This window comes from Puma concolor, chromosome E2, assembly GCF_028749965.1.
Source record: "Puma concolor isolate L17-30 chromosome E2, mPumCon1.1.hap2, whole genome shotgun sequence".
In the NCBI taxonomy this organism is placed as follows: domain Eukaryota; kingdom Metazoa; phylum Chordata; class Mammalia; order Carnivora; family Felidae; genus Puma; species Puma concolor.
The window spans coordinates 7,199,312-7,215,282 of NC_141681.1; the positions used below are offsets into that span (position 1 = coordinate 7,199,312).

At 52.5% G+C, this 15,971-nt stretch overlaps 1 protein-coding gene across 1 annotated transcript in view; it reads right to left on the minus strand.

The window, feature by feature from the left end:
- Positions 1-15,971, minus strand: part of PLCG2 (phospholipase C gamma 2) — a 154,877-nt gene that overhangs the window by 53,426 nt on the left and 85,480 nt on the right. The window contains exons 9-17 of the mRNA XM_086688823.1: positions 15,218-15,290; positions 10,631-10,732; positions 9,257-9,375; positions 7,510-7,595; positions 5,693-5,813; positions 5,221-5,389; positions 1,971-2,075; positions 924-1,013; positions 171-346 (exon numbers count right to left, since the gene is read on the minus strand). Of these exons, the coding sequence (XP_086544949.1) occupies positions 171-346; positions 924-1,013; positions 1,971-2,075; positions 5,221-5,389; positions 5,693-5,813; positions 7,510-7,595; positions 9,257-9,375; positions 10,631-10,732; positions 15,218-15,290 (1,041 nt within the window). The remainder of the gene's footprint in view (positions 1-170; positions 347-923; positions 1,014-1,970; positions 2,076-5,220; positions 5,390-5,692; positions 5,814-7,509; positions 7,596-9,256; positions 9,376-10,630; positions 10,733-15,217; positions 15,291-15,971) is intronic.

Below are 15,971 nucleotides of genomic sequence, written 5' to 3' on the forward strand. Positions count from 1 at the left end.
ACCACTAATCTTGATTGCTAAGTTTTTTGGGCCTCACCTGCCTTGGCCCACCCCTGCCCTGCACAGCTCCCTAAGAGACGTCTGGGCTTCCAGGCCCTGCCTGAGCTCGCACAGCAACCTACATGGCCCCCCATCTGGCCAGCTGTGAGGGGAAGGCGATATGCCCCTACCAGAAGGACAGGGTGTAGTCGTTGGGGAAGGTCTTGCTCTCCCGCACCAAGAAGGTCCCATCTTTGCCCCCCGTCTCGGCACAGTATTCCTGCAGCAGCTTCTCGGCATTTGTTCTCTTCTCCACCTTCTTGTGGAACCACTCCTCCCCAAAATGCAGCTCCGTGGGGGGTATATCCTGGGCCACAAAGGGAGGAGGAGTTTCTGAAAACTTGGACCCGAAAGACCCCCGGCATGGCCAGACTGGTCCCTCTGCACATGCTGACTCAGGGGACTGGCGAGCAGACAGGCTGGCATCAGCTTGCCCACCGCCCAAGAGGTCTGGGGAAATGGCTCTCCTTGCCTTCCCTCTCCTGTCACCACTGGTGGTGGCTGCCTGGAGTCCTGAGACATGGGCTAAGGGGACCGCAGTACAGGTTTCAACTCTATTACACAAGAAATCTGAAAGCCATAATGCCCTGGGAGCACCAAGGATGGCCAGCAGCCCAAGGACAGAGGGCAGGGAAGCTAGGAACCAGGCTGGGGGTGGGGCTGGACAGAACATCCCAATATCCTCCTGCCAAGAACACAGATAGGCCAATCAGGCCCTTCTGAGAGCAGGAAAAACCCTTGAACCTCATTGGTTGAGAACCTGGGCCAGCCAGCCATTCAGAGAAGAGCCAGGCAGCCTTGGTACCCAAAGAGGAAGCTGGTTAGGCTGAGGATGTCCAGGCCTGTGGGCCAGGGGAGAAGACCAGTTAGGGGGTCTCCCCTACCTGGGGCAGCTCCTCCTCTGCAGTCTGCTCAATGTCATCGCTGAACGACAGCTTGGCATCAGCGATGGCACAGTAGTGCCGGGTCCATTTCTAGAAGGGAAAACCAGCATTAGCTCTTGCCCTCATTCTTGGCCCCATCCACTCTGGGGCCCAGAGCCCCTGCCCCGGGATGCGCCGTTCCCACTTTCATAGACGTTTGTGGTGGTTTCATGGAATTTGATCCCCTTCGAGACATTTCTTTTAAAACCTCTATTGATTTTGGGGTTCCTTTGGCATTTTCAGGACTTTTTTATTCAGTGCGTCTAAGGGTAAGTACAACTTGGCATCAGATTTCTAGTTCGTATTTAATTTGAAGGCCATTACGAATGATGGGATTGTTTTTTGGGTCTCATGACTGTTTTTTTCCATTACACCCACTTTTTACGACTTTCAGGATTTCTCAGCCAGTTTGTCTAGAGGCTCTTCCACATCTGTGACTTAATTCTTTATTTTAACGTTAACAATTTTTAATATTTCTAGGATGTGAGAAGAGACATATCAAAACATACTCAAGTGCATTCGCATGTTAGGTTATGGGATGTGGGAAGTGGCCTTACACTCAAAATGCATTACTCTCACCAAAATAAGGTTTCCAGTGGGAGTGTCCCAGACGGAAGGATACTAAGGAGTTAGGACAAGTAAATGCACTGTTGCATCCTGAACTGAACCCTAGACCACAGAAAGGATGTCAGTGGACAAACTGGTAAAATTGGAAAAAGGTCCATGAATTAATTATGATTGTACCAATGTCCATTTCCTGCTTCCAATAATTATCCTCTAAGTTATGGAGAATGTTAGTATTTGGAGAAGCTAAGTGAAGAGTATGTAAAACATCTTTGTATGTGTGTGCATGTAAATACACAGTATGTTAGGTGGAATATAAAATTATTTTGAAGTAAACCATTAAAAAAATAGGTCAAAATGCAAATAAGACAGGAATACTCTCAGAGTTCTCTAGTAGACCTCAGATGCACTCAAGGCTCTGAGAAGGAGTGCAAGGACACCCACCTGGTCAATGGAATCCCACATGTACAGTTCACCCTGTTGCTTGTGCTCATCTTTCTTATCTTCCACATTGACATCCACGTCGCCTCGGGGGCCCAGCTTCTTATGCTGAGGGGAAAAAATACACATAGCCTATCTGCCTCAAGACCCAGGTTTGGAATCTCTGAGCCAATAAGCGTTCATTCACATCAGCCGGCCAGGAAGCATCTAGCTGCAGCGTGCGCCTCAGGGCCTTTGCACTGCCTGGTCTCTCTGCCTGGCTCGTCTCTCACTTTAGCTCTGTGCTCAGTGTCACCTCCTCAGGTGCGCTTTCCTGGACCGTGTGGTCTACACAGAGCCCCCGCTCTCCTTCCCATTCCTGTCACCATCTGACCACTGGGAATTATTTTCCATACTCTTGGCCCTTTGTGTATCTTTTTTTTTTTTTTTTAATTTTTTTTTTTCAACGTTTATTTATTTTTGGGACGAGAGAGACAGAGCATGAACGGGGGAGGGGCAGAGAGAGAGGGAGACACAGAATCGGAAACAGGCTCCAGGCTCCGAGCCATCAGCCCAGAGCCCGATGCGGGGCTCGAACTCACGGACCACGAGATCGTGACCTGGCTGAAGTCGGACGCTTAACCGACTGCGCCACCCAGGCGCCCCGCCCTTTGTGTATCTTTATGCCTATCTTTGTCTTCTGTCTTTCCTGCTAAAATACAAGTCCCATGAGGGCGGGACTTGGTTTTGAATCTCCTGTGGTAGCTCAGCAGGTAGTAAGTGCTGGATAAACATTCAGTAGATCAGCGATACCACGTGCACCCCCCACCTTCTCCGGCACACAGAGGGAAGGCAGCAACAGCCAGTCCAGGGCCCGGGCTGTGCAGGGCAGAGGAGTGCACACTGGAGATGCAGATTTAAGACCTAAGTGCACACAGCACTCCTGCTGCTTTATCAGCTGTGTGACCCTGGGCAGGTGGCTGTACTTCTCGGAGCCAGTGCTCTCTGAAGACAGTGACTACAACCACCTTCATCCAGGTAAGTACTGATGCCCACCCAGGCAGGTTCCTGGAAATCCCAGATTCTGGAGGAAGCTCAGGGCTGGGAACCAGACAGGGGCTTGAATTCAGAGCCTTACTACCTGCGTGACCTCGGCTGTGTGACAACCTGTCTCGGTCTCAGTAACGTCCCCTGTGAAATGGGAATAATGACGCCCCTGCTGGGTCCTGTAAGCCAGTGGGTGCGAAAGATACTTCTAAAAAGGTGAAACTTTTCAAAGTACCATAATCTCAGCTAAGCCACCTTTTCAACCTCAGTGTCCCCATGTGGAAAGTGACCCTCGGGCCTGGGATCGCAGGGCTGTAGGAGACTGAAGAGTATTTCATGCCATGCCTCGCCCAGTGAGTGACATACCAGGAACGCCTCACAAATGCTATTCCTCCCTCTTTCCTGAACCAGAAAGGAGTGAGCCACCAAGTCCCACGGGTAGGCAATGTGTGCTCTGAAAGGGGCCTTCAGGGCTCCACATCAGAAAACAAGAGCCAGGAAATCCCCGGGGACACACAGAGAGTGGTGCCAAGAAAGTGAAGCTATATAGAAATGCAGACTCGCAGACGGAGGCCTGAGAGGCCGTGGACCCTTCCCAGCCGAGCTCCCTTGGCCTCTAGTCCTGCCTTCCCTATGCTGGAAGCCTCCTTAAGTATCTCAGTGAAAAGTGCCCCAGGTCTTAGCCAGATCCTCTCAGATGCTGCTGCTTTTACACCGAGGGCACGGACATCCCTTCCTCTGCACGAACCTCGGCGAAAGCCCCCTCGCACTGTTTGGTACCCCTCTGTTAACGCTTCAGTCTTCCCACTAGACCGCGACCTCCTGGCACACAGGCATTGTTCCCAGTACATCTTGGTGGTCCAGCGACGATCTAGGAAATGTGCCACGTGTTTATGGAGGTTACTCCCACAACCTGAGGGCACAGCCTTCTCTCCGCCTGGTGAACACCTGTCCATCCTTCCATACGAACCTGCTGCTTATCAACAAGATCCATCCCCCTCCTTCTGCCAAGGGCCATCCAGGTAGAGACCTCACATCCAGCATCCGTGGCAGGAGGTGTGGACATGTGACTAAATTCTCACACAGAGGACAGAACAGGCCGGACATACCTAACGGACATTCTGCTTGTTTGGCAGGAGTCGCGGACCCTGGACGTGATCACACTGCCCCTCCTATGAGCTGGAGCTCAGGTAGGCCTACAACCCAGCACCAGCCACACACAAGGACAGCACCCCAGGGCATAGCCTTCACCATTTCTGTGCCAGGGACCTCCTTCGAAGCCCGGGAAAGACTCTGAATCCCTTTCTCAGAATAGACATTTATAATACGTACAATTATAAGAGACACTATACTGAAATACAGTTAAGATACTGAATATTTGTAATATAAAAGGAAACCTTCAGTTTTATTTACAGGTTAATAAAAATAAAGAGGCAGCATTTTCCCCCGAAGTTCACATGCTACCCCAACCCTAATTCTAACTGCAGATTCGCTGGGGGTCGATAGAACCCCAGCTGAAAACCAGTTTTCCCTGGGAGACTGGAGAATGAAAAGAGAATGCTGGGTCCCTGGAAAGCCTTCTGGGCCAGAGCTCAACCTTCTAGAACACTCTCCCTCAGCTTAGGAAGAAATGGTCTCTCCCGTGCTTTAAGCCACTGTGTATCTGGTTTCTTTGTCCGAGGAATACAGATCCCCAAACATCACCCCTCTCCCCCGGCACCCCTGCACTCTCAGACAAGGCTGGTCCCTCCTCTCTCCCCACAGCACTTGGCAAACCACCCTCTTCATCCCGTTAGCGCACACAGCCTTTTGGGGCAACTGTCCACCTCCAGTCCATCTCACGTGCTGGAATGGGAGCTCCCGAAGTCAAGAAGGGAGTCTGGGTCACTGGAACACCCCCGGCACAGAGACCTGACTCCGCCACGGGCGCGGTGGAGGTCTGCCCCAAGAATGAATGAACCACAGTTAACACTTACGTGGCACCTGCTACGGCCCAGGGGCCAGTCCTAAGGACTGTGCGCACATTTTCTCACGGGATGCTCACGGCCAACGCGGTAGGTTCTCTTACGAACCTCCCGAGACTGGTGAGGACACAGTGGCATCAAGAGGTCAAATGGCTTTGCCCAGTGTCACTCACAGAGACAGTAAGGGGAGCTGGTGGGACCAGGAGCCTGTGCTCTGAGCCACGGGCTCTCCTGAATGCACGACAGCACCCGAGGTCACCTGCCTTGATGATGATCTTCTCCCGCAGCTGGCTGGGCGAGGGCAGCTGGTCAGCACTGGCCTCCGTGGGCTTCGTCAGCAGCAGGTCGCCAAACACCTCCTTGAACACCCTGGCCATGTGGCGCTGCTGCTCCACACAGCAGTGCTCTTCGATGGACAGGATCACCGGGAAGCTGCGGGTGGCAGGAGCCAGCTCAGCTCAACAGGCTGGCGGAGAGTGGGGGGGCAGCAGAGGTCACTGGAGTCCCAGCCCTAGCCTCCTCCAGGCTCTAGAACCAGGGAGGGACTTGCACTTTGGGCCTGCAGGGGGCGCCAACACCCAGTTGAAGACATTGGCAGCGACCAGCCAGGATGGAGACCGGGCTGGCGGATGTGTATCTGTGCGTGTGTCTGGTGTGGGAGGGCGGGGGGGCAGGAAGGGGCGTCTGTCCACCTGTCCCTTAAAGATGAACCACCGGCAAATCAAGCCCACAAACCTTGAGGTGACAAAGGCATGGTCTTTGATGGCCTGCACGACGTCATCAAACTTGATCTTGGTGGTCCGCGTCCAGCCGTGGTAGATGATGGGCTTCCCATCGGGCCCGTCCCAGCAGTCCACTGAGGGAACAGACATGCAGCATCAACACCTGCCTGTCACTCTCCGCCTCGAGAGTCCACTGACGGCAGGCACACTGCGGGGGGGGGGGGGGGGCAGCTGTGAGGTTGGCCGCGGTCCCCACGTGGCTCAGATCCTACGACACGGGGGGCCACACCCAAAAATTCCCTTCAGGGACCGGCAACATGAGGACCCATGTTACCTGTGTGCATGCATTACCCGTGCAGTTACAGGAAGATCTGGGTTGCTCAATTAAGGGTCTCTTTGTAGGGGTCTCGGGGTGGTTCAGTTGGTTAAGCACCTGACCCTTGATTTAGGCCAGGTCATGATCTCACGGTACATGAGTTCGAGCCCTGCATCAGGCTCTGCACTGACAGGGCAGACCCTGCTTGGGATTCTCCCTCTACCCGCCTCCCCCCCCCCCCCCGCCCCTCCCCAGTAACGCTGTGTGTTTGTTTCTCTCTCAAAATAAAGTTAAATAAACTTAAAAAAAAATAAAGGTCCCTTTGTAATGCGACACATTTGTCCAAAAGAAACTAGTTTAAACGTTTCTTTTTAAAGAAGATATTTATAACGTGGGATTTTTTTTTTTCTTATTTCACTTGGCTTGCTTTTTCTGCTAGTGGAAGTCATACTGAACAAGGAGACATTTATTTTTTTAAAGTTCTGGTAAAACATCCCAACAGAAAAGGTGAACAGCCCCTCTATTTTCAACCCCCAGAGGAAGTAGGAGCTGATAGTTTTTTTACATTTGCTTTTTCCTGGAAGGCAGGGTGGTATACACTTAGGCAACTGTCTACAGGAACAACTGCCATTAAAGTCTGATGCCACGGTGAGCGTCTGTGATAAAATCGGAGCCTAAGTCAGTTCTCTGTGCCCTTTCTCAGCCCAATGCACCTGCGGCCCAGTGGTGGTACAGTCAGGCCAGGCGGGTGAGGGCTGAGAAAGGAGAAGCGGCTGGACGTCTCTAAGGGCCTGGATCATCTATGTCGGGGTGTCTGTGAGCAGCTATGAAAAGGACATCCACGGTGGTACCCATGGCTGGGCCAGCTGCGAAACACAGAAGGCTCTAGCCTTCCTCCAAAAGCAGCTCAGAAGAGGGGGCGGGGCACCTGGGTGGCTCAGTCAGTTGAGCATTCAACTTGGGCTCGGGTCATGATCTCATGGTTCGTGGGTTCAAGCCCCGCGTCGGGCTCCGTGCTGACAGCTCAGAGCCTGGAGCCTGCTTCCGATTCGGTGTCTCCCTCTCTCTCTGCCCTTCCCCCACTCATGCTCGCGCTCTCTCTCCCTTTCTCTCAAAAATAATTGTTATAAAAATGAATTAAAATAAATAAAAAATAATTTAAAACAGCCCAGACGGAAGCTGGAGGAAGAGAGGAGCATTAACAAAGCTTAGGTCCTGGCCTCCCCCAGCCCTGCCGCTGCATCAGATGCCCAAATGCATCTGATGACTCCAACCCAGCCAGGCTCAACACCACCCCTTGCCCTGGGGGGAAACCCTCTGGGGAAAGGTCCCTCCCTGGCTGTCGGAGGCCACATCCCGCACCCAGATGCTATGAGCACCTGGGCTCTCCCTTGGCCTGCCCCACTCGTCCCCACGACTCAGGCTTTTCGGACAAGAAAGGCGACGAGCAGCCCCGCGGCAGGCTGCATGCAGTTCAGCAGCAGCGTCACCTGCACCAGGAAAAGGGCACTCACGCTCGATGCAGCGACAGCCCATGCGCAGGCAGCGGACGTATGCCTCCGTGGACGACTCACTCCGCAGCTGGTCGCCGGTGAGGTACCTGAGGGACGGGAGGCGGCAGCCGGGTGGGGGCAGGCCCGCACCTCGGGCAGTCCTGGGAAACTTCTCAGCCCAGGTGCCCAACATCCTCAACTCTGTCTAGAAAGATCGGCGGTCGGGATCCGGGCCGGACACATGCAGTTGTGTGGCCCCACCGGTCACGAGCCTTAGACTCAGGCAACAATCGCAGGATGTGGACGGCAGCCACCTTGGCAATCCAAGGGAAGGGGCGAGGCTGTGTGTTCTTTGGAGAAGCACTCGGTCAAAGTGTATCAGGAATGAAACGCACATATGGCCATCGATTCATACCCGCCCCCGCTATGGTGTCCGCTAGGCCCTCAGTCCAATGCTGGGCCACTGTTTTCGTTTCAGGGCTCCAGGCCAAGCACAGATCTTCAACAACCACTGCTAGAACTCAATAGCCTTTGAATTATGTCCACCAAAACTGACATAAAAATGCCTATTTTGGGGTGCCTGGGTGGCTCAGTTGGTTAAGTGTCCAACTCCAGCTCAGGGTATGATCTCGTGGTTTGTGGGTTCATGCCCCATGTTGGGCTCTGTGCTGACAGCTCAGAACCTGGAGCCTGCTTCCGATTCTGTGTCTCCCTCTCCGTCTCTGCCCCTCCCCCACCCATTCTTTTTCTCTCTCTCTCTCAAAAACAAATAAACATTTAAAAAATTTTTAATAAAAAGAAGCAGAGTTTTATGTACTCTCCTCCTCACCACATCCACCCCCCACCCTTTTAAGAGTTCACGTTCCTTAACTATCCTCTGGATTTGGTAGAATTCACCACTCTAAGCCAACGGACATGGTGGGAAAGAGAGAACCAAGCAATCATTTTGCCCCTGAAAAAGACTTTACCTTCCCCAAATGCCTTCTCTCTGACTCCTGTCTGCCACGACCCTTGGAAAGGTACCAACCTGTAGCTCTCATGATGCCCAGGCCCCAAGACTTTCACCTTCTCACCTTACAAGGCAGATTAAATACTGGAACTTTGGTGCAACATCCATTTCTTTCTTCCAGTCTACCCTCTCTTTTGCAATCAGGATAATCTTGCAAACATTGGAACGTGTTGCTCTCTGGCAGATTCCACGCAAACACAACTGCTGTCCTGCTCTCTTATCATTCACCCTCCTGGATTCTAGAGTCTCGTCTTAACAAACCCCGCTCCGTTCCTCATGCCCCTGGACCTTTGAACATGCTGTTCCTCCTTGCCTCACCACCTCTTCGTCTCTCACCAACTCCTGTTCATCCTTAAATCAAAGGAGGCCTTTTCCCCCTCCAAGGACATGAGGAGGGGGCTCCCTCTCTCTTCACTGCTGTATCCCCAGTGCCCAGCACAGGGTATAGACCCAGTCAGGACCAGTTCAATAACTAATTCAGTCGCTCTACTGTGGCTACTAGGAGATGTCCAAACCGTGAAAACCAGCTTTGCCAACCTGCTTCTTAGGGCCACAGAGAAAACACGATTATTGCAAATATCAACTGGGAAGGGGGGGGGGGGTGTTTCCACGTCCCTTCCAGAAGCTTGTGTATATTCCAGTCTGAGCAATGTGGCCCTGCACCCTGCCCGCTCCCACGCACTTCCAAGAGCAGGGCACCGGCACCCCACCATGCTGCCCTTGGCTGCGGGCCCACCACAGGCTCACCAAGAAACTCACGTGTTATGTGAGGAGGAGATCCAGTAATGGGACAAGGGGTTGTTCATGTCCTGTATGTCCACGACGTCGTACTTCTCGTCCCAGATGCTGTTCTCCCGCGAAAACAGGTATGTGAGGAACTAGGAGAGTCACAGAGACAAGATCATCACCCCAATGAGGGGGACCGACGGTGCCTGGATCTTTCCCGTCTATGCCAACAAAAGAGAAATGGTGGCTCTGATACATCAACTCAGAGAAGATGGTCTCCAGGCCTCAGGTACCAAGTTTTGTTTTGTTTTTTTGTTTCTTTATTAACTTTGAGAGGGAGAGAGGAAAAGACAGAGAGCAGAGGAGGGGCAGAGAGGGAGAGAGAGAAGCCCAAGCAGACTTTGTGCTGTCAGTGCAGAGCCTGACGTGGGGCTCAAACTCACAAACGAGTTCATGACCTGAGCCAAAATCAAGAGTCAGGGCACTTAACTGACTGAGTCACCCAGACGCCCCTACCCAAGTTTGTAACGCAGGACGCTCAGACTTCGGCAGGATATACGGACACATGTTTTCGCTGACCTGTGTGGTGTTTTCCTTTTTAATGTGTATCCTAAAATAGTTGATACGAAAAGAGTATAGGCTTCCCACACAGAAGTTTTAAGGCATAATAATACCATGAACTTTTGTGAACCCAGCACCTAACCAGAGCCAAAAATCATCACCAGTATCCTAACATCTAGCAGGCAGGAAGTTTCCTCACCCCTTAAAAAAAAATCAGATTGGGGGTTAGTCAGTTGAGCGTCCGACTTCGGCTCAGGTCACGATCTCACAATCCGTGAGTTCGAGACCCACATCAGGCTCTGTGCTGACAGCTCGGAGCCTGGAGCCTGCTTCTGATTCTGTGTCTCCCTCTCTCTCTGCCTCTCCCCCGTTCATGCTGTGTCTCTCTCTGTCTCAAAAAATAAATAAACGTTAAAAAATAATTACAAACAAAATCAGATTGAGGGACACGGGTGCTACACTGTGCTGCCTGGGCACAAGCTTACACGAGGCAGGAGCGCCCCCCCCTCCCCGTCCCACCCTCCTCTCCGTCCATCCCCTGCTGCTTCACACGGGGCAGGGGGCAGGTGCAGAAGCCCCATCGACCTTCGAATCTCCTGGCCGTGCCTAGGTTGTTAGCCACAGGCCGGCGGCAGATGCCCTCTAGCGGAAGAAGCGAAGAACCCACCCAGTCTCCACACCCAAATGGACTAGGATGAGCACAACAGAAGGCTAGAATTCAGAACCTAGAAGAAAAGCAGCTCTCACAGCCAAGCCCTTCAAGGGAAGAGAGCCGGAAAAAGGAACATCGGACGTCACAGACATCAATCGAAGAGGCCCAGCCACATTGACGGGAAGCCCACTCACCTCATCGACAAACAAGAAGGGCTCGGCGGTCTCCCTCAGGGTGTCATCGATAAACTTTGTCATCCGCTCGCGGACTCTGTTCAGATCCTGAGCCCAAACCTCCTTGGAATGAGAACGAGAGCCAGAAGTCGTCAGAAAGGGGAATGGCAAAATTCTTCATCTCTCAGGACCCAGTTTCCATCAGAAACCAAAACACCAACCTGTTCTGAACGCGTATGCGATCAACGCCTGCATATCACACGTTACCCTGTGCCTGGCCAGCGTTCTTTGTAAAGGACCAGAGGGTAAATTTTAGGCTTTGGGTCACAACCACTCAAGTCTGCTACTGTACTGAAAAAGGAGCCATAGACAATACATACATAAATGGCCATGGCTGCGTTCCAATAAAACTTTATTTAGAAAAACAAGTGGTGGGCCAGATTTGGCCCATGGGCCATACTTTGCCGACTCCTGCCCTGTGCTAGCCCTTTACATTTGTTAGCCTGAAGAGGCTGGGAGCATAGTTATGTCAGACTGCCAGGGTCGGTCACTTGGCTGACCCTGGCTAGTTACATGCCCCTTCTGTCTCATTTATTACATAAGAATAACACCTATGCACAGACTTTCTGTCAGAGACTGCAGGAAATAAGGCTATGTGCTTAACATAGCATCTGGTACGTGGAAAGTGCTCTGATCTGGGGCACGAGGGTGGCTCAGTCGGTTAAGCATGCAACTTCAGCTCAGGTCATGATCTCATGGTTCGGGAGTTCGAGCCCCACTTCGGGCTCTGTGCTGACACCTCAGAGCCCGGAGTTTGCTTTGGATTCTGTGTCTCCCTCTCTCTCTGCCCCTCTGCTGCTCACGCTCTGTCTCTCTGTCTCAACAATAAACAAACATTAGAAGGTGCTCCGATCCTGGCAGCTTGTGCAAACAATTGTCTTCCTCCTGGGGTCACCTCCGTCCATGCAACTCTGCACCTCATTCGTTGCCACTGTCATTTAAAAGCCGAGGAAACAGAGGCTCAGGATGTCACGTGACAACCCCAAGTTCACATAGCTGGTAAGCCGCAGAGTGGAGGTTCCAAATCAACTGACCTAGAATATGTCCTCTTTTCAAAGAGTCTGCCAAGTAACGCTTCTCAGATGTTGATGATGTCTGAAATATACCTTCAGCTGTTCGAAAATGGCTTCTACCACTTAGAAATTCGGAAGCCCACGGGGCACCTGGTTAGCTCAGTCAGTTAAGCGTCCGACTTCGGCTTGGGTCGTGATCTCACAGTTCGTGAGTTCGAGCCCCACATCGGGCTCTGGGCTGACCACTTAGAGCCTGGAGCCTGCTTCAAATTCTATGTCTCCCTCTCTCTCTGCTCCTCCCCTGCTCATGCTCTCTCTCTCCTTCAAAAATAAATAAAAACATTTAAAAAAAGAAATTCAGAAGCCCATTAGAAAAAGAACACGTGGTATTAAGTAACTGTACTGTTTTCCTCTCTAATCCCTAGAAACCCATATAGTCATAGGCAAAAAAGATGCACAAAAAGACGAAACATGACATAGTTTCAACTGTGACTAATGCTTTATGGCTTCTGAATATGCTAAAACCTCTACCTTTAAGGATAATAAAAGCAAATGCGCCACCAGATGTGTGTGTGGTTGGACGGGAAGGGTCAGACCGGGAAGTCTGAAAGAAGCAAAAGGCAAGTGCAGATGCAAATAAGGTGGTAAAGAGATGGCCCTGTTGGCACGTGGGTGGCTGACCAACAATGAACCTTACTGTGGATGTTTGCAAATCTACTTGGATAGGGACACAAAGTAGCTGGGAGGCTGGGAGCGGCCGGCTCGTCCACACACGAGGCGCTACGATCTTTGAATAATGGAACATAAAACTCAAATCATAGGGATACTTAATGCAAACGCCTCGCCAGACCTAGGTGTCCCCCCACCAAAGGCCAGGGGCTTCCTCGTTCCTTCTCCTACAAAGCTTTTGCATTTACTAAAAGGCACAGGGGCTGAGCCAGCTTAACGTGGAACTAGCCTGGCTGTGAATAACATCTTCAGCATAAAGGAGGATAAAATTCCAACATTCCGTGAGTTAAAAATAAATAAAAATGTATCTATGTGGGGTGGGGTGGGGTGGGGTGCCAGGCAGCTACGATCATGAAAACGAGAAGCATAACAGAAGAAATGGGGATAAGAGTCTCAGCACTGGGCACGGACTGTATGGCCAGGCTCTGCGTTAAACCTTTTTCACAGAGCGGCTCGTTTTAAACTCATGCAGCCCCAGAAGGTACATACGTTACTCTCCATGTTATGTGACTGCAGAAGCTGAGGCTTTGAGTCATTAAATAACTTGCCCCCCAACAGTGAGCCCGAGACCAACCCAGGCACATCACTTCTGGAGTCTTCCTTTTGACCCCCTCCCCCTGCCCCCAACCTGTTCGACAGTGGCACCCATCCCCCGCCGGCCAGGGCTGGCCTGTGGCACATGTAACCAGTCCTCCGGTGGGAATTGAGGTCAGTTCCAGGCCTTCACTCCTATTAAGAACCCTGCCATTGCTTCTGTAGGGTGAGTTCCTAGGAGGGCACTTATTTAACTGAGGTACATAAACCTTTTCTTCAAAGTTTTCATTTTAATCGCATATTGCCGAAGTGCTCCCTAAAAACCTTGCACGGATCTGCACACCCAACAGGGCCTCCGTGAGTATTCCATGGGTGAGCACCCAGCACCCTAAACAAATGTCCCTTTTGAGCAGCCCTGCTTCCTGCCAGCATCGCACAGAGCCAAGCACACGGGACTTAAGGGTCTGCAAGACTGGCGGCTCAGTGTCCCCATTCTTGACATCAGGGGCCCCCTGGGTTCTAACTCCCCACTTGGGGAGAGAGATCTCCTGCGCTATGCTCCTGACCCACAGCCCTGATCTCCGAGGGGCCGGTGTGGGTGTCGTAAAATTAAGCAGCACAAGCTGGTGAATTCTAGGGGATCAGGCTACTCGTCCCCAGGGATCTGGCCTCAACGGCTTCCCACCAAACTGAGTAGTTAGGGCAAAAAAGAGGATGGCGAAAAAGAAAACCACGTGCCTCTCTCTGCTTTACGACGCTGGTGGCACAGACCCAGCATGTAAGGTGCCCAGAGAATGCACGTGCCCCTTCGCTGCACCCCACCGCAGAGCTGCAGGCTCAGGTGCTCTCCTTGAACCTGCACGGGGGAAGGGAGTCACCCTTTATCAGGCACCACCACAGCTGCCCCCTTTGCCTGGGCTTCCGTGTGGCTGGCGTTGCCCCCAGGTGTGTGCCTCCGTTCATTGCTCTACATTCAGTGAAATCTGAACATGGGAGATACGCTGGGTGACATTAACGAGTTTAGCGTGGATTGTGGAACAGGATTGCTGTGGTCATGTTTTGTGGGGAAAAAAAAAGTCCGTATCTGTAAGCGAGATGCACTGAAGCATTTACAAAGGAAATAATACATAGCCTGGGGTTTGCTTTAGATTATTCCACTAAAGAAACGAAGAAGAAGGGGAGGGGAGGGGAGGCACGTGGGTGTGGAGGTGGAGGGCAGGAGAAATAAAATTGGGGAAACGTTCGTAACTTCTGAATCTGAGTGATGGATACGCGGTGGCTCGTGATGCCTATCTGTCTACTCTTGCACATGTCTGAGATGTTTTGGAGGAAAAAGTTTCTTGAGAAGCCAAGGAACTGGAATGCTACGGACCTGAAACGGCTCTAAAAAATAAAGTCGATTAAAATACCAAAACCAAAAAATTAAGGAGGAAGCAAAGACAACTCCAGGGACAGATGTAAAAAATTTTAAGTATCTACACAAAAATGCATGTATACGTACATACAAAGATCACTGCAATCTTCTCTGACCCCACGATTCTGGAAAGTAGGGCTCCCATCCCCACTTAGAGAGGAAACTGGGGAACAGAAAGGTCAAACCACCTGCCCAAGGTCACACAGCTAGTAAGAGGATCTCACGTTTCTCTCCGTCGAACTGTTTTTCCAACCACAGCACTACTGACATTTGGGGTTGGGTGACCTGTGCATTTCAGGATGTCAGGCAGTATCTCTGGCTTCTACCCACGAGGTACCAGGAGCCCTCCCACTTGTGGCAAGCAAAAACGTCTCCAGCCATGCCCGCAACCCCCCGTTTGGTGCAATGACTCGTGGAAAACTACTGCCCGACACAAAAGCCCTTCACTCTGCCACCAGCACTTCCCCATGTGTCATTTGTTTAAGGACGGCTGTGCTGTTTTATCCCCCAGAGGACCCGGCAGGCTCATCTGCCCGGTCACATCTTCCCATCGCTCAGGGAAGGCTTCCAGGAAAAGGCCACGTGTGATGAGCCAGGAGAGGGAGCGGAAGCCCGCTAGGTGGGAACAGACGGGGCACCCACCTGCCTCGGACTACTCTCACTCCCCCCTTCTGGATTTGTGCCTTGGAAAGGGGCCAACATGAGGCGGTTCTCCTTCCAGAGTCTAAGACACCAGAGCGGTATCGGACGGGAGCACCAGTGTGTCACGACAACCACCGGCCGGGTGGCAGGTGGTGAGAAGATGAGAACCCGGCCCAGGCAGCTCCTCCAGCTCCCCCAGCCCTGGCCTGCCCTCACCTGCTGTTCGTGTAGGAGAAACCGCTGGAAGTCGTGCAGGTAAACAGCCGAGGCATCCGGCCGGTCGGTGTTGCTGCCCTCGGGGAAAGGGAGGGTGTTTAGAGAGGACACGATCGACAGAGGCTGTGCACCGGGCAGCCTGCCACCAGGCACCCTGTGAGTCCCTCCAGGGAGCTGGGTGGCAGGCTGGCCAACGGGGAAATGGGGGGCCAGCGCACAGGGAGAGGCCCAAATCCAGACCTGGAGGACCCAACAGCTAACGGAGTCCCAGGGAAGGAGGAGGGGCTCGCCAGGACGTGCCAAGGGTCTCAGACAAAGGGAACCATATATCCCAAGTCCTAAGGAAAAAGAGAAGGGGGGCAAGGGGCAGGGGGTGGAGGGAGAGAGCAGTGGGGGAGGGGGGCAGACCTGAACCGCACAGCAAATGCTTGGGTCGGGCTGGATGTGGACAGCATTTGGGGGGGGAGCTTATGCTGGAGAAGCGAACAGGGCCCCATCAAAGGGTCTCCTCGGAAGCCACAATCCAGTTTGCTGAGCCACTCAGGGCTCCGAAGCAGCAGTGGGGGTCAGCTGAAGCCCCCCAGGTTCTGGGAGGGTGGGGGGAATCAGCCTGAAGACACAAGACACAGGCTTTGGAGCAGATGAAGGCCTACTGTTGGGAGAATTTTCCGTTTGAGAGGAGAGAACCTTTCGCCCTGCATACAGGGAGACCCCACCTCAGCCGGCAGCCTGCTGACAGATGGCCTCATGGAGA